Source organism: Rhincodon typus, chromosome 18, assembly GCF_021869965.1.
Source record: "Rhincodon typus isolate 14 chromosome 18, sRhiTyp1.1, whole genome shotgun sequence".
In the NCBI taxonomy this organism is placed as follows: domain Eukaryota; kingdom Metazoa; phylum Chordata; class Chondrichthyes; order Orectolobiformes; family Rhincodontidae; genus Rhincodon; species Rhincodon typus.
In genome coordinates, this window is record NC_063349.1 from 37482151 (window position 1) to 37501499 (window position 19349).

The window sequence follows — 19349 nt, forward strand, 5'->3', positions numbered from 1 at the left end:
GTCATGCTAAATTACCCGTAGTGTTCAGGGATGTGTAGGTAGGTGCATTAGCCTTGGGAAATGCAGGTTTACAGGCATAGGGTAGGGAGATGGTTCTGAGTGGGATGCTTTTTGAAGTGTTGGCATGGACTTGTTGGGCTGAGTGGCCTGTTTCCATACTGTGGGGATTCTACAAAATTCAGCAATTTATTGTTTTGTCTAAATTGACCGGAATGATGTGGAATGTTCAGTCAATTTTGATACTTAATGATGTGTTGTTAACTTCATTGATTATATAATAGGTAGAAGTGTCTAATTGTTCTGTTCACGGTCTGCATCTTTCAAGCCATTTTGGAATAATATTTAAATATCTTTTTTGTACAAGAAAGTAATAGTACTATGACATATGCAAGATATTCAATTATACTTTTTAATTGGGACAAACAAGACTACCTGTAAAACTTTGACCTTGCTGGAGTAACAAGAAGAATAGAGCATAAAACTGAGAATTGTAACAGCTTGTGACATGAAAAATGTAATAGTGCCATAAAACACACCTCAAAATGTGTGAATAATACATCTGTGAGCAGGCAACCTGGTGAGTATTTATGAATTGAAATATTCTAATTCCAGGAAATGTGAAATTGGGAACTGTTCAAAATTCAAACTCAGCAAAATTACAAATTATGTATACCAGTATTGAAACCAGTTAGTGATTTTATGTACTCAGTAGATTGCATCCATATGAATTCTTAGCTTCCTAATGAGACAGTTTATTATGCATTATTCAAAAGAAAATAAGGGTTTTAACTATTCCTTGGAGTAGATTTTTTTTTCAATCCAACTGTATAATTTCAATTATCCATTCGTCTTTACAGGGGAAGCCTGTTGGGACCCCGAATGCTGGAGCATACTTTCGCTTGTTAGCAGAACATGGAGTAGTATCTATGTTTACAGCACCAACTGCACTGAGAGCTATTCGCCAGCAAGATTTTGAAGCTATTCATGGAAGATCATACAAGTTTCCAAGGTGACTTTTTTAGATTAAAGGCCAAATAAATTATAGGCTTAATTGACCTAATGCAGTGGTATTGCAGTTGAAATAACTCCACAAAGGCCAGTATCCCATCAACAAGACACCCTTTACGTGCATTGATCCAGCCAGTTCCTAGTGTGACCAGAACTTCTGACACTCCTGTTCATATGCCAGGACTCCCTGATTGGACCAGGTTAAAGCCCCATTCAGGAAACTCATATTCTGTGGTCCACTTGGCTGACCTCATTCCAATCACGACATTCTTCTAAGTCCTGGAACAAAAGACCGTTCTTTTTCCTGTACCTTCTCCTGTGGTGTATCCGCACCGGGTCCAGTTCTTTGGATACCTGTGGCATGTACCGGAGTGTAGCTTGCCCAGAGCATCTCTCAAGAAATTAATCATCTTCTTTAGGCGGTGACAGTGTTGAGGCTGCAACATCTTTCATATCCATCTCTTCCTCAGATGTTTCTTTGACACTAGTCAGAGGGAGCGAACCCATTGGTTCTGGCAGAATTACCGGCTGTTCTGGGGGAGCTGGGTATGTTTTGCTGTTGCCCCATTTGCGAGTTCGCAGATTTCAAGCGGTCAACGTGCTTGTTCAGGACTGCCTCACCTACTCGAACTTTGTACGTCATGGGACCTGACCTCACGTCAACCATGCCTCTTACTGATGTGGGGCCATTTCCGTGGTTTCAGCACCAAACTTCATCCCCTGAAGTAAACTTCCTCTCTTGGTTAGGGGAGTCTTGTGACGGGCATTGCCGTTCCTGATACTGTTTCACCAAAGATGACCACCAAACCTTTCTTCTCTATTTGGGCATATTTTTGTTCAGCATCAGCCAAAGTCCAGGAAACATATGTTATCAGGCATCCTCTCCACTGGGCTGCTGGTGAGCCAACACCACCCCTGATACCGTACAGGGAGACATTGCACTCTGTCTCGCTTGGGATCATGGTGTGCCAACACCTTAGATGATGATAGCTGCTTCTCCACTTCCCTAAAGGCTACTTGTTGGCTACAAGGCCATTCCCAGGCCTGACCCTTTTTCAATAGCAGATGTAAGGGTGGCAGGATGGAGACCAGGTTACATATCAATTGTTCTTAATACTTCAACCCAAGGCAAAACCTAAGCTGCGGTAGTGATGTGGGAGACAGGGCACCTTTGATCAGCCTCAATTTATCTTCCAACGAGTGTAATCTGGTCTTGTCAACTTGGTAGCCCAAGTAGGTCATTTGGGGTGCCTGGAACACATTTTTTTCCTCTTAAGGCATACGCCTGTCTTGGAGAAATGTTCATAGCACTAAGTCCAAGTTCTCTCAATACTTTCTCTATTGGTCTTCCTAGTTATTAATCCACATAAATGGCAACCTCAGGTAGACATTGTACAATGTACTCCACCATCCACTGGAAAATGGCACAGGCTGACAGCACCACTAATCGCAGTTTTGTTTAATGGTACAGACCCCTATGGGTACTAATTGTAGCATACTTCTGGAATTCCTCATCTAATCGCAATTGCAAGTACACATGGCTCATGTGTAGCTTTGAGAAGGACAGCTCCCCCACCGCGCCCCCCCACCCCATCCAGTTATGCGTTTAAATCCTCTATGCGGGGGATTGTGTATTTATCCAGCCGCAAAGTGCGGCTTATTGTTTGTTTGAAACCCTACAAAGGTGAACTGATGTGTCAGGTTTCACAATCTGTACAACTGGTGCTGCCCGTTCTGCAAACTGATAATTCCTTCACTTCCAGCCTCCTGATTGCTGCTAAAGGCAGATGGCACTGGGCAGGCCTTGCAGAACTGTAGAATTGCTTCCTGGTCAACATACAAGGTGACCTTGGCTCCTTTGATAGCGTTTAGACTTCCCTGAAAAACGAGATGTTTAATAAGGATTTCACTCAGGTAGCCATTTTCTAATGGAGAAATGTTGAGCCAATCAAGTTGAATCTTTCTCAATCAATTTCGCCCCATCAAGCTTGAGCCTGAGCCATTTACTACACTCGGTGCTAACTGAACCAGTTGCTTTAAGGTTTTGGAGTAAGTTGCTTCTTGTAAGGGACCGAAACCAAAGTTGTATGCTTAATCTGTAGAGGCTGTCTGATACAGGTTCTGAGCTGGGCTAATGCCTTACGCAAATTTAGAGATTGGAGTCTGGAGCGAAGGCTGGCTTTGCAATCCCTGATAAAGCTGCACTGGTATCAACTCCATTAGAACCGGGTGACCATTTAACCAGATGTTTATTTTGATTGGTTCTGATTTGGATGTTGCGAATCAATTTAATTGTTCCAAACAAGCTGCCGGTGCACTTTCCAGGGTGTACACTCTCCTGGATACCTGCCTATGAGTTCTCTTACTCCAGTCAGGCCTAGTGGGAACTCTTTTGTTATCTTGAGTCTGCATACCAGCAGTAGCTGGAATGGCCTGCCTACCTGCATCCTCGAGAAAATTTTAACTGTTTGGCCGATACTTGGCTTTGTTTTTTGAGGTTTTGTTGTGGGTCAACCTAGAGTCCCCCTGTTCAGGATATGTCCTGAGTAAGGCTATGTAATTGCTCTCACTCAACTGGTGTTTCCCAAGCTCAGTGTCCACTTCTGTCAGAATACCCTGTAACTCCTATACTCCACTTGCCGCACTTTCTAATGACAAAGCTAGTTGTAGTGCCTGTTAGAAGTCCAGTTGGGTTTAAACTCATAGGTGCTTTTGCATGGTTACATCATTAATCCCACATACCAAACGGTGTCTCAGGATGTCATTCAGGGTTAAACCAAAATCACATGCCTCTGCCAGTCATCTTAACCTTGTCAAAAATCTTAATACAGATTCCCCTGGTTCTCGAACTGCTGAATTAAACCAATAGCATCACAGAATTAAAGAAAGTTTTTGGTCGTAATATTCCTTCGCTAAATCTGTCATCTCTTGAAAGGTTTTGGTATCTGGTGCCTCATGAAAAGTTAGGCTCTGAGTAGACAAAAAAGCTGCGGGTCCACAAACTGTCGGAATAATTACCCGTTGCTTTACATCTGCCCCAATGTCATTTGCTCAGAAAAAAGAGCACCTTCTTTTCACATAGTCTTTGATGGTAGGATTGAACAAGGCAAGCTTCCCAAATGGTGGCATGATGCCGAAAATGCTTACCCCAACTCAAGGGCAGCTATTGCGATCTAATTTCTTCAGGGGTGTGTTCTTCTCTCATCGCTACTGAAATAACTCCACGAAGGCCAGGGTCCCATAGCCAAATCACCGTTTATTTACATGTGCATTAAACATGACACTGAACCAGCTAGCATAGAGCTGGCTCTTAGATTGACCAGACCCCTGACACACCTGTTTATATCTGTCAGCCAGGGCTCCCTGACTGGACCAGGTTATCAGCCCCAATCAGGGAACTCCTATTCTATGAGGTTCACCTGGCTGACCTTATTTCAATCACTGCTGCAGTCATTTTATATGTGTGAGGTTCATCTCGGCCTGGGTCACGTTAAGCAAACGTTATTTGGATACAACTATGGGAGAAATTGATATGCAATGGCTTATTTATTGGGAGTGAAACAATCACAATGTATCTCAATTTCTGTGTATGAGATCCTGCATGTCAACTGTGTCAGATAAAGGCTACCACTGTTTTGGTTCAGTTTTTAGGCATCCCACTCACCGTCCAAAACCACAGATGGACTAATTAGAATCTTTTCGCATTATGCATGTTGAAAACTAAGTGGCTTATACCGTGCAAGCTGTGACATGTTTTCCATTTTTACACCTGCTTAGATGCTGGCTACAGCCATTTTGTTAAGTCACAGCAGCCCTTAATAATCACTTCCAATATATGCAAAGTTTTCTTCGTAACAGAGACACTGAAGTAGGTAGCATGTGCATTTCTCAAGAAAACAGTGAATGATGAACTGTTTAATTTTCAAATAAAACAATTATTATTATATAATTTATCATTGCATTTATTTGAATAAATTGTGGAAATAAAAGCTTCTTAAAGAAAATAAAATGGTTGACCATTTTCAGACATGATGTGCAATGGGTGTTGCATGGTTTGAAGGATTGGCTGACTTTGGACCTATGTTTGCCTAACTTTCACCTCTGGGAGTTTATTCAAAGCATGCTTACTAAAGACTGATAGGTAATGATTGACTGTTAGGATTAGCCATTGTTCTCCTATCTCAATATTTTATAAAGACCTGGATGATAGAAGTGAGCTTGATGGACCTTATCGTTCGTTATCTAACAATTCTATGTTCATGTTGATGGATTTGGATATGGACAAAGCTGCATCCTTGAGAGTTATTAATTTGTATCATTATAACCCCAGCCAGACAATTCTTGCCAAACAATCCAAGCCATTTGTTATTTTGCATCATCCTAAAGCACAGCCATAAAGTCTTAATAACTTTGTCATTGTCTGACCAAGTATAGATCCCATCTCAGTACTTCCCTATGAAGTATCTGCAGTGCCAGTATCTGAGCTGTTAATTTCCAATCGATTGGCATTTCTTCCTCCTCAGTGTTTCCTTATCCTTGCTTTCCTTTAGCCTCAGTCACCCACACAGCAATTCTTGAATATTTGAAAGCATAAAGGCAAAAGGACAGGGTTGGGGTGATCATTTACAGCTTGTAAAACAGATGAGATTTTGGGAAGAGGTCAAGGTGGGATGCGAGAACGTGGGTCAGGAAGGAAGACTCCCTCGTCTTTTAATAGTTCCCCACCTCCACCACTAGCCAGTGCCTCAGTCATGAGCAATCTAGTTATTTGTTTTTATTTTGGAAGGTGAATTCATACCTCACGTTAGTTACCTGTATATTGTGGCCACCTTGTCTTGTAAGAGAGAGGAACCTTTATCATTGAGTGTGATGCAGTATGTTTCTCTGATGTGTCTGCCATGATGAAATGGCAAGCAATATGTATAAAATGTGAGATGCGAATCTACTCTGAAAGCAATGCTGGGGCTGAGATCTCCACCACCTAAAGGACAAGGGCAGTAGATGCATGGGAACCCCATCACCCACATGTTCCTCTTTAAGCCACATGCTGCCTTGACTTGGTACTACATCCCCATTCCTTCATAGTCACTGGGTCAAATTCCTGAAATTCTCTCCCCAACAGCATTGTGGATCACCTACATGACATGGACTGCAGCAGTTCAACAAAGTGGCTCAGTACCACTTTACGAAGAGCTGGGTAACAAATGCAGGCTTACCCAGTGATGCCCACTTGCAGTGAATGATTTTTTAATAAAGCTGAGACTGTGAAAATGATGTGTTTGATAAAGGTCGTTGGTAGGTGAGTGAACAGTCTGTGGTGAATATAGCAGTGTGAGAGACTTCCAGTTCATTTATAAGGCTATGGCTTTTGAAGATCCAATCGTGACTCCTGTATAGTCACTAGATGTCTATGTGCTCTGCCCCCAGATCCTGAGGGCTAAGCTGCTGGCAGTGCAGTGTCCCCCACCCCAGACCAAAGTACAAGCTAATCAGGATTTCTCCTGCAGCAAATGTGACAAGCTGGGATAGCTGTCCCCTCTCCATTACCATGTTTCGAGTGAAAATCAGGGCTATTTCTTTAACTCTTTTGAGGAAGGGTCACCAGACCCGAAACGTTAACTCTGTTTTCTCCTCCACAGATGCTGCCAGACCTGCTGAGCTTTTCCAGCAACTTTTGTTTTTGTTCCTGATTTACAGCATCTGCAGTTCTTTTGTTTTTTCTTTAACTCTTTTGTTGGGGTGGCAATTAAACCAGGAAATGTCTAAGACGCTCAGTGGACAAATAGCTTTTTAGAGAGAGCAGATGTGCTGTGTTTCAGATTGTCATCTTTTCATTTGAACCGAAAGAAATTAAGGATTCATCAATTCAAAATCAGCCATATATCCAGGTAAATGAAAGGGACTAGGATGGCAGCATCAGGAAAGAACAGAGGAGAATGTCACTGGTAAGTCTAAGAACAAGAGTGATTAAATGATGAAAGGGATTGTTAGGTACAGCAAAAATTGGATGGTAATTAGACTAGAAAAGAAACAAAATACAGATATGAGGTGCAGCTGGTAATGACAGAATCGTAATTGGTATCTCCTGTCCAAGAAAATGGGTGTGGTGGTTATGATCTAAAGTGTTGAACTCTGTATTGAAATTGGAAGATTGTGAAGTGCCCAGTTAAAACAATTGCTGATCCTGAACTTCATGGGATAGGTTTAAGAGGCTGGAAACAGAGAAGGCAATATAAACTGGGATGAAGCTAATAAAAATAGTCAATGTCTCTGCACCATACTATTAACACTGTTCTGCTCCAGGTTCAGGACTTTGTTTGTTGCTGGGGAGCATTGTGATACAAGCACTTTAGAATGGGCCAAACAAGTTTTCAGAGTTCCTGTTCTAGACCACTGGTGGCAAACAGGTAAGAATGGTAGATATCAATAGTCAGTGTTAACTTTAGGGTACAGAGTGAATTGTTTAATGGCAAAATCGTTTAAGCATAATGAACACATGAACAGCAGAAGTAGACCATTTAGAAAATCTTAGTCTGCCATTCAATAAGATCATGGCTGATCTGTTTTGTGTTTTGACTTGCAGATCTATCCATGCTAACCTTGTTCGGCAAAGCCATCAATCCACTTCTATCTTAGGAATATTCAGTGACCTTCCTTCTGAGGCAGAGGGTTCCAAAGTTGCACAGTGTCCTGAGGGGAAAAAAAAAATCATCTATCCTAAAAGGCAACCCTAATTTTAAAATTGCTTTCCCTACCTTTGGACTCATTCACAAGAGGAACATTCTGTGTCCTCTCCACATTGTCAAGACTTGAGGCCATCCAAAGATCAGTTGCCATTCTTAGTCTGCAACAAGACCTGTTCACCAATGATCAGTATGCTCATTGACCTACGTGGACTCACAGTAAACAAAGCCTTAATTTTAAAATTCTCATTCTTATGTCCAAATCTCTCGCTGCCTCACCTCACCCCGTTTCGGTAGTCTGCACGAGAGGCACAAACCAGGGTGGAGGCCATTATTGAAGAAGTTGGTGTAGCAGAAATGTGCTTGATGATCCTTAATCCTTACCTGTTATACTAGTTCTGCATTAGGCTTACAACAACAACTTCAAGTTATTTAGTGCCTTCATCATAATAAAATGTCTTAAGGCACTTTATCAGAGAATTATTAAACAAATATTTTCTTTTGTGGCTCAGCATCAAATTTTAGTACTGATGGCTGACTGAAAGCTTGGCAAGAAAGGTAAGTTTTTTTGAAGTTTTTTTTTTAAAAGATGCAAAGCCATATAGAGAGACTGAGAAGGTTTAAGGGTGAATTCCAGAGCTGAGGTCTTCAGCAGCTGAAAACATAGCTGCAACTGTTGGAGAGACTAAAATTGGAGATGCATATGAATTGTAGGAGTGCAGATATTTTAGAGTGTTCACTATACCTTCACCATGAGGCAATTAATTGCACTATACCAAGTCTAGGATAGCCTGGTCTCTGGTCAGCTCCAAAATGCACTGTTCTTAAAAAAAAAAAATCCCAAACACATTTTAGACAGCATAAATAATTAAACAAATCTTGTGAATTAAAACAGTTGTCTTACTCCTATAATTGTAAACGATTTTTTTGTATTTTAATCAGAAACAGGATCTCCAATAAGTGCAACTTGTGTAGGACTGGGAAACAATCTAAATCCCCCAATAGGACAAGCTGGAAAACCTGCACCTGGATACAATGGTGGAGTAATATGATTTGTATTTCTCCTTTTTATTGCTAAAATGTTTCAGTTATGTGGCCTTTTACATGTACTCAAACATTTATTAATGAAAATTGTTGACAGCAAATATAAAACTAGCTTTTCAAAAGGTTAATACATTGACATATCATAGCAATCTTGCATTCAGTTTGTTTTTTTTCAAAATTTAGGTAAAATTCTTCCATTAACTACCTGTATGAAATGCATAAAGGACATGATAGTTCTGTTCTTGCATTTAATAGGTGAAACTCATATAAATAATTAATTTGATTCAAAAATTATTTATGGTCTTAATCTCAGCATCCTGGAATCTGACAAAACCCAAAAAACGTGTGGAATATATCATAAAATTGCTTGAAGCTCTTGCAGTTGGTCTCGCCCATAGACACTCACTGTCACATGAAATGGCTTTTCGCATGAACCCATGCACAGCTGAATGCTCAGTCTTGCAGACACAAACACACTTTTAGATACATGCACTCACTTGTGAGCATGCGCATGCTGTCACTTACAAATGCACTTATTCTCATGTGCATTTTCATGTTGCATACATGTGCAAATTATTCACACACTTACATGTACGCTGTATCAAACGTGCATGCACACAGGTTCATACATTCTCTGATGCAGAATGGCGTGCAAGCACTCTCCCATGCCTTTCCATTTGTGATCGTGTGCAATCTCATGTACACATGCATGCACTCTCAGTGCATGTACAAATGTAAGCTCATGCTCTTACACAGGCCGTGCACAACACAGGCACTTCCACACCCAAATGTACTCCCACACGTGCATTCTCACACTTGTACTTGTGCTCCCTGTCTCATGTGCATGCACACACATGTACACTTATGCATGTGCATAGAAGAACTCATGCACACGTGCTGTTTCACACTCTCTTTGTCTCTCAAACTCTCATAGCCATAACTGGGGCTGCAATATTGTCCAGGGACTAAGGAGGGGGAAAGGCTTTGTGGAATGAATACTGCTCCTGTAGCCTTTGAGTAAGTCAGAGGAAAGCAGCACACTACAAGGTCCAAAATTTGCAGCGGACATGTAGGATTCCAAAATCCAATTTAACTTTGATCGTTAAGATGCGGGATTTAATTAAGTATGAATGAATGGGTATAAGTGTTTTTAGACAAGATTGATCAATTTATTAAGTTATCAATGCAAGTAAAGTAGAAACTTAGACAACAGAAGCAGGTGTAGGCCATTTGGCCTTTCGAGCCTTCACTGCCATTCAGTGTGATCATGGCTGATCATTCAGATCTGTATCTACCTTATTCCCACCTTCACTTGATACAGTTTGATCCCTTTACCCCTGAGAACTTTACCTCATCCCTTCTTGGAAATGTTCAACGTATTAGCATCAACCACTTTTTGTGGTAGAGAATTCCACAGGCTTTTCATTTCTGGGTGAAGAAATTTCTCCTCATCTCAGTCCTAAATGGCCTACCCCATATCCTTAAACTGTGACCCCCTAGACCTAGACTCCTGAGTCATTGTGAACAACCTTCCTGTGTTTATCTGTTCAGTCCTGCTAGAATTTTATAAGTTTCCGAGATCCTCTCATTCTTCTAAACTCCGGGTGGCACATTGGCTCAGTGGTTAGCACTGTTGCCTCACAGCGCCAGGGACTCCAGTTCGATTCCAGCCCAGGATGACTGTCAGTATGAAGTTTGCACATCCTCCCTGTGTCTGCGTGGGTTCCCTGCGGGTGCTTTGGTTTTCTCCCACAGTTCAAAGATGTGCGGCTTAGGTGAATTAGCCTTGCTAAGTTGCCCCAAAATAGTGTCCAGGGTTGTGCAGGCTAGGTGTGTTAGCCATGGTAAATGCAGGGTTACAAGGATAGGGTGGTGGACTGGGTTAGGGTGGGGTGCTGTTTGGAGAGTTGGTGCAGAGCCAATGGGCTGAATAGCCTCAATCTGCACTGTAGGGTTTGTATGATTCCAATGAATATAGTCCTAAGCAAATCAAACCAAACCAGGCTTTCTTCATTCATCAGCCCTGCCATGCCTGGAATCAGTCTGCTAATCCTTTGTTGCACTCACTCAATAGCCAGAACATCCTTCCTCAGATAAAGAGACTGAAACTGCATATGGTGCTCCATATCTGGTCTCACCAAGGCCCTGTACAATTACAGCAAGACATCACCACTCCTGTAGTCAAATCCTCTCACTACGAAGACCAACATACCATTTGCCCTCTTCACCATCTGCTGCACCGGTATGCTTACTTTCAGTGACCAGGTCTCATTGCACCTCCCACTTTCCCAAATAATCATCATTCAGGTAATAACCTGCCTTACCATTCTTGTTACAAATGAAGGGACAAAAACAGAAATTGCTGGAAAAACTCTGCAGTTCTGGCAGCATCTGTGGAGAGAAAGCAGAGTTAATGTTTCGGGTTCAGTGACCACCTTCAGTATCAAATGAAGGGGGTCATGTGACCTCTTCTGAAGTCTGCATGGCAAGCTTGGCTGGCTTAATTGTCAGAAATTAGAGGAGGCCCAGATTATTTTACTGGGTAGAAGGTGCAAATTATCTATGCTTAGAGTCAATGATAGCAACATATGTGCGAATAATAGATTGGATCTCCAGAGGTGTAGAAGTATATTGATAATGTTGTAAACAGCTGTTCTTTATACTGTTCATACATTTCCAAGATGAAAGAGGGTTGGCTCACAATAGTAGCTAATTCATATCTCTACCTAGATACAAGGTCCATGTAATGCACATGATAAACCTGAAGTTGGGAAGTTGGCCTCTTTTGACATGGAATTCTTTTTGTTTTACTACATTATTTAAGTCATATAAGTCATCCTATACTTCATTGCCCTGAATTAGTCAGCAACTTATATGATATTTAGCTGTATTTTAGATGAATAGAGTCCAAGACGATTCATTATCTCTTCATAATATAAAAGGTAGAGAGTTAAACTTCATGCCTTGTGATTCAGTTATTTCTGAGAGGCGGAATGATACAAACAGATTCTTTCAAAAAAAATTAAAACATTTAATTTTGCTTAAATTTTCAGCGCAGTAGAAAACATGCTTAAGTTATTCAATGGGGAGATATTTCAAGCAATTTAACATTTCTAAGAAGCTACTTACACTATTAAAAATAAATATTTACGATTAATTACAGCTGAAATTGTATTATTCCTTTGGTTACAAAAGTCATGTAAATAGATTTTGCAGTTCATTGTTTCACTTTCAAAGAGCACGACAATGTGGCGAAAAGTGGTACTGTGTCTGTCAGGACCAACAACTAGAATGCATCCAATATCCATTGATAGAGATAGCAAGAACTGCAGATGCTGGAGTCAGAGATAACACTGTGGAGCTGGAAGATCACAGCAGGCCAGGCAGCATCAGAGGAACAGTAAAGTTGATGTTTCGGGTTGGGACCCTTCTTCAGAAATGGGGAACGGGAAGGGACCTCAGAAATTAATAGAAAGAGGAGGCATAGGGCTGGGGAAGGTAGGTGGGATGGTGATAGGTGAGTGCAGGTAGGGAGTGATGGGGATTGGTCAGTGGGATGGGAGGGGCGGATAGGTGGGAGAGAAGATGGACAGGTTGTGTCAGTTTGAGTCTGTGTAAAGCAATCTGCAGTGTGTTACAGATGGTTGAAGATCAGGGTTGAAAAAATTTTAAACTCCCTGAGATTGATGCTGAAGTAGTTCAGTATTAATCTGGCCTGCCACCTGGGACAAAGTTTACACCCTGCAGGTCCTTAGACAATTATTTCATAAATACCTATGATTGCAATTAAAGATGTATTCTCTGAAAAGTGTTACTTTATATTTTACAAGATAAATAAATAAGACAAATTCAGTGTTTTTATAGGAACAATATACTGTAATTCAATCAAGTTACTAATGATTCCAACTTATTTAAAACATTAACTGAAAAATGTATTTTAAAAAAACAGAATACTTGCACATCTTATTCTGATAAGAATGACTGTATTTTCATTGTGTGGGCACTGGATTCAGTAAGTGTACGCTGTCAGTTATTTGTAGCCTGTTTCTTTCCTTATGTAGATCATAATGCAGTGACATGCAACATTAGTAAAGGATTGTGTGGAGGTTTAAGATTATAATGTAAAATAATAATTACCTTTTCAGTCTGTACCATATATTTGCTTTATTACTTTTATTATTTGGATGCATTTTAAATATGTTACAAGTGATAGGCTGTGTGGAAATATTTGGTTGGGTGGGAGGTAAAGTTATCAGAAGAATTTTGCAAAATGAAGCTTACCAGGCAGCTTAGTGTAGCTTCGGGGGATGTTACTTCTGTACAATTGATAACATGGTAGCAATCATTTTGACAGTACTCTGTACGGTTCTGGTTGCCCTACAGTAGGAAGAATATTATTAAATTGGAGAGGGTTCAGGAAAGATTTACTGGGACTTGAAGGTTTGAGCTATAGAGAGAGTCTGGATAGACTGGGTCTTTTTCACTGGAGCATAGGAGCTTGAGGGGTGACCTTTTAGATGTTTATAAAATCATCAGGGACATAGATAAGGTGAACAGTAAAGGTCTTTTCCCTAGGGTAGGGGAGTTCAAACTAGAGGGCATATTTTTAAGGTGAGAGGAGAAAGATTTAAAAGGGATCTGAGGGTGGTTCATGAGTGAAGTGAACTGCCAGAGGAAGTGTTGGAAGCAGGTACAGTTACAACATTTACGAGACATTTCGGTAGTACATGAATTGAAAAGGTTTAGAGGATATGGGCCAAATGCAGGCAAGTGGGACTAGTAGTTTGGGAAACGTGGTCAGCATGGACGAGTAGGATCGAAGGGTCCTTTCCGTGCTGTATGACTTGAAAAATGTCACTAATAAAATGATGCTCTTGTAATTGGTCTGGAATCCAGGTTCATGGTTTACTCATTTTATAACATCATGTTTGGATTGGTGTAAATGCTTAGTTTCATTGGATGGAACCTGCATATTGAGTGTTTTTATTATTGTTAATGTTATTTTAGTAATGTAGATAACATGAAGAAATGAACAATTTTATGGTCATTAGCAGGCATCTACTGTATTAAAAACTTAGTTAGTGGAGTATTAATTTATCTAGAATGCAAATTTTAATCTGCTTTCTGTTCTATCATTTTGTAGTTATGATTCTGGACAAGGACCTGAAGGAAATGAACCGCAATAGTCTGGGAAATATTGTCGTGAAGTGAGTATTACTCATCAATAGTAGCTATTATAAAACACAACTGAGATTATTGTTTAATTTAATTCAACTAATTTTACCTTCCTTTTGTTGTGTAGAATGTGCAAATCTATCCCCATGTATTTACCAAACTTTTAAAATCCAATCTATGAGAGATCATGTCCTTTTCAGGAATGATACGTCATCTTTCTAGTGAGACTATTCAGCTTTGTATGAATATTTTAATTCTGAAGATGTGAACATCCTTCATTGCCCATGAGAAGGTGGTAATGACCTTCTTGAATCCCAACTATTAATGTGGTGGAAGTATTTCCACATTGCCTATCGTTGAAATTTCCAGGATTTTGATGCATCACAATGTAAGGAACAATAATGTATATCCAAATCAAGATGATGTCTAACTTGATGGCAAACTTGGAGGTTTTCCCTGGCAACTGTGTGCCAGTCCTTCAAGATGATAAAACTTGTGGGTTTAGAAGATGCTGTTGAAGATGCCTTAGTGAGTTGCTGTAGTCATTGTAAAAAAAAAAATAGACTTTGTAGGCAAAATAGATGTCAAAGAAACAGGGCACCAATCAAACAGACTGCTTTGTTCAGGATGATGTGTGAATTATTGTGTGCTGTCACAGCTATACTCATCTGATGTCAGGAATGCAATTGAATACTTGACTTTTCCCTGTAGATGGTGAAGATTGGGAGAATTTGAAACTGAGCCACTCAATTCAGAATACTCAGCCGCTCACCTGCTTTTGTATAATTAGCCCAGTTGAGTTTTTGGCCAAAGGATTTTAACTGTGGAAGCATTTATACCCATTATGTATCAAGAGGAGATGGTTTAAGTCCTCTTGTGTTATAGATGGCTATTGCCTGGACCACAATGCTGCATATATCAGTCCCAGGAATTTATCATTTATCAGTCCAGGCAAGGTCTTGCTGCACTTATACATGAAATAGTTCACTATCTGAAGAATTGTGAATGGAACAGAATACTGTGAAGTCATCACCAGATATTCCTATTTATGATGTTTTGTTGCTGGGCAGATCGTTGTTCAATACCTGAAAATAATTGGACTCGGAATGCTGACCTGAGGATTGGTTGTAGCAAGGTCCTGGGATGAAATGTTTTATCTCTAGCAATTGTTCATATAACAAAGTAGTTTAGCAGTTAATTCGGGTTAGTTGATTAGTTAATTTACTGGGTAGATATAATGGAGGGACTGTTGGGTTGAATGAGCTGTAGGACTTGAGTTGTTAAATACGCTTTCTGTGGCCAATTAATAAACTCCATCCACAGAGATAGGTGTCTTGGTTCTCTTTCACTGTTTGGCTTAGAACTGAATTGACATTTGCAGATTGGAAACTAAAAGTTCATTTCAGACTAAAGATTGTAATTGGTGTTCCTTTGGAGAAGAAAGACTGAAACCAAATGCAGTGTGTCAGGATATGACTTCCCACTGAACTTTGTGAAGCGAAACTTCATGATCAGTGGACCAATGAAGTGGATATGTGGACATGGTTATGTCTTCACAAAAACAAAAGAAAGTTTCAACCTTGGCACTGTTGCTTCCTGGAAGAAGCAAGATTCTTTTCTATCCATTCATGGGATGTGGGCACCATTGGCTGGGCCAGTGTTTATCGCTCATTCTTAGTTGCCCTCAAGAAGGTGGTAATGAGTTGCACTTTTGAATTGCTGGTGTAGAAACACTCACAATGCCATTAGGGAGAGTATCCCAGGATTTTGATCCAATAACACTGAAGAAACAGTGAAATATTTCCAAGTCAGGATGTTGAGGGACTTACAGGGGAACTTGCAAATAGTGGTGTTCCCATGTATCTGTTGCCCTTGTTCTAGATGGCATGGTTATGGGTTTGGAAGGTACTTGGTTCTAAGGAACCTTGGTGAATTTCTGCAATGCATCATGTAGATGGTGCATACTGCCGTTACTGAGAGTACAGTTCAACTGAACTGCGTTGGATAGTGGATTTTTGACCACAGAGTGTGGAGTGGATTGCCTAAAATATTATCTAGACTTGTTTAAATAATAAGGACAAAAGCAAGTTTAAGAATTTGAGAGATTTACCTGCTTCAGGTTTGATGTGGATGTGCCCATGTTGGACTGGAGTGGACAAGGTCAGAAATCACATGACACTAGGTTATTGTCCAACAGGTTTATTTGAAAGCAAAAGCTTCCCAGGAGCGGAGAAACTACGCCATGTTCTTCGCAGCCTTCAACACGTTATCGATGACAATGAGCACCTAGCCAAGATCTTCCCCACGCCTCCACTTCTCGCCTTCAAACAATCACCAAACCTTAACCAGACCATTATTCACAGCAAATTACTGACCTTTCAGGACAACATCGACCACAACACAACACAACACAACCCTGCCAAGGCAACCTCTGCAAGACATGCCAGGTCATCAACATGGATACTACCATCACATGTGGAAACACCGTCTACCATGTACATGGCAGATACTCATGTGACTTGGCCAACGTTGTCTATCTCATACACTGCAGGCAAGGATGCCCTGAGGCATTTTATATTGGCAAAATCGTGCAGACGCTACAACAACGGATGAATAGACACACTGCAGCAGTCACCAGATAGGATGTTACCTCCCGGGGGGGAACACTTCAGCGGTGAAGGACTTTCAGCCTCAGATCTTCAGGCAAGTGTCCTCCAAGGTGGCCTTCGGGATACACAACAACGCAGAATCGCCGAGCAGAATCTGATAGCCAAGTTTAGTATCCATGAGGACAGCCTCAACAGGGATCTTGGGTTCATGTTGCACTACAAGGGAACCCAACACACACACATACACCTTACTCATTCACCCACTCACCCACTCACTCCCCTTCTCTCTCTCTCACACACGCACCCACAATCTCCCTCATCCCCCCCCTCTACCCCCCCTCACTCTCACTCTCACACTCTTTCTTCCCCTCTCTCTCTCTCTCCCTCTCCCTCCCTCCCCTCACATGCACATAAATCTAGGAGGTGACTTTGTATTTGCAGGTACATTTTATTTTGTTGAAAAAGTACCCAATTTATAGACAGTCAATATGGCGTTTTATAAAATCATACTTTAGAAATAAAACCAATCTGACTCCAAACTAAAACACGAAAAGACTCTAAACAAGGTCTCACACCTAACATGCATTTCTAACCTAAAATGTCACCTCTTCTTTACAATGATAAAACCTTTAGTTCTCTCAGGACCGTGACTTGAAAGGAACTTGGGGATTTACATATACAAATTAATCAATTAAAACCTTCTAATTGTTTAAAGATTTAATAGTTTAGGTTTGTTTAGTACATCCTCATCAATGGTGTGTACCTTTGATCTCTTACTTATAAATGCTACGTCTGATACTACCTCTCTCACTAACACCTGAAGAAGGACTGAGGCTGTGAAAGCTTGTGTTTTCAAATAAACATGTTGGAATAATAACCTGGTGTTGTGTGATTTCTGACCTGCTTCAGGTTTGGGGATGAGCATCTGCTAAAAAAGAGTGGTGACTCCTTTAAAATAGAATGGGGTAAACCGGTTTATTAGCACAGATGTAGTGTTAAGTGAAGTACTCCTACTGCTCACCAGGCCATCTACGAAAGAGGCTAAAATGAAACTGGATATGGAACACAAGTGGATAATTGTTATTGGGAGGCTGTGGATGTACACTTTATGTAACACAGAGATAATTGGATTCCTTGATCAGGACCTAACTTTATTTAAATCATAAAAATATTAAGCAGGTGTTACTGACATCAGGATCATAGGGATTTAAAGAGGAAAAAGGCAGATTTTCTTAACATTATATTGGCAGCTTACCCTTCCATCTCCTTACAGGTCCCTTCCATCTTCTTAGAGGTTAAATCCTCTAAAGGATGCCAGAGTAAGGGCCAATGGGTAAACTTGTAGAAGAGATCAGCATTAAATGTGATTTATGTAAGAAAAAATAAAGAAGGATATCATCACAGCCTATCATGACTCTCTTATTAACAAGAGCTCTAATAAAGTTGCAGCAATATACTTGAAAGTATGGGATAACAGGGAAAAAAAAAAAATTCTATCTTGCAGTTTGTAGGCATGCAACTATATTTCGTCCCTGTGTAATAACATAGAATAAAGAGAAAAGAGTAATAGTGGACAATGTAATAGAAAAATGGATTGGGGCTGGACGAGAACACTGGCTAAATTCCCAACTGACAATGGGGTGGCATCTTACCAATAATGAATTAAAAACTATGTGTGAAAGTATGAGCATTGGGGTAATAAATACTGCGGTGAAAAGTTACCTTCGAATGGAGGAAAAAAATCATGTGGCAACAGATAAGATGCTTCATAGAATCCTAGTGGACCAACCAAATTGCAGATTAACATCTGACATAGCTTGAGCAATCCATGCAAATTGTTGAGGGCTGCAGAAAGAAGTCTGAAAATTCCTTTGATAATGAGCGATCAATCCCTGGCTTGGGAAAGGACAACAGTTAGTTTCAGAGGAAATGTGCTGAACCTCAACATTGTATAGAGACATCAGAAATTAGCTTTAATCAAGAAACATGATATATTGCAAAACAGGCAAAAAAAAGCAATAAAAATCTGTGTAAAGTGATAGGTAGTGACAGAAAAATAATAATTTTACAAAATGGCAACCAAACAAGCAGGTGATGTAGAACAAATGTGTTTATTAGTTCAATATTGCAGTGAGGGTATTATATTTCTCGGTTAGGGTCCAATTTACTGAAAATAGGTTGTATTCAGTTCAGAGCAGACACCGTAACAGTATAACAGACAGAAACTTGTAGACAAGTTTATGATGCATGCTAATGATGTTCTGTGGTTGGTTCTATAGCATTTTGAGTCGTGTGATAGATTAAAATAGAAAGGGAATTTATAAGTCGGGCTTCAGGAGCCTTTAAATACGGGCATAGACATGAAACAGAATAAGAAGATGTGACTTGGAATCAAGAATCTACGTACTATGATATGACATGCTATGGTCGAGGAAGTCTTGAAATTGAATAAAAAAATTAGAGATAAAATTAAATTTAGTAAAATAAACTCTCGAGTTTGCAGCCTTGGGTGACCCAGAAGGTATGAAACTAGTCCTTTTTTCAATAATTCTAAAGGTGCCAATCTTGTGATGCCTCTTTAAGTTCAGCAGGCTTTATCATATTCTTGTTGAGAACAATAACAAATGTTGGCTGTTGGCTTGAGAAGCTGAGAGAATAAAAAAGGTAGTGAAAAGTACTACAGCATCTGAAACATTGGTACGAGTGGAAACTCTGGATGTAGGGGTGTATTTATCCAATATCTAAAGGAAATCTTATACAAGAGGCAAAAGTGAAAATTTTACCTATAGAATGTTTAGTGGATAACCAATCTCCTTCGAGTAGCGTGCAT

At 40.2% G+C, this 19349-nt stretch overlaps 1 protein-coding gene across 2 annotated transcripts in view; it reads left to right on the forward strand.

Moving 5' to 3' along the window:
* acss3 (acyl-CoA synthetase short chain family member 3) overlaps positions 1 to 19349 on the forward strand; it is a 58292-nt gene that overhangs the window by 26998 nt on the left and 11945 nt on the right. For both annotated transcript variants that reach the window (XM_048608061.1, XM_020517903.2), the window contains exons 8-11: positions 858 to 1009; positions 7312 to 7415; positions 8634 to 8729; positions 13879 to 13942. In XM_048608061.1, the coding sequence (XP_048464018.1) occupies positions 858 to 1009; positions 7312 to 7415; positions 8634 to 8729; positions 13879 to 13942 (416 nt within the window). The remainder of the gene's footprint in view (positions 1 to 857; positions 1010 to 7311; positions 7416 to 8633; positions 8730 to 13878; positions 13943 to 19349) is intronic.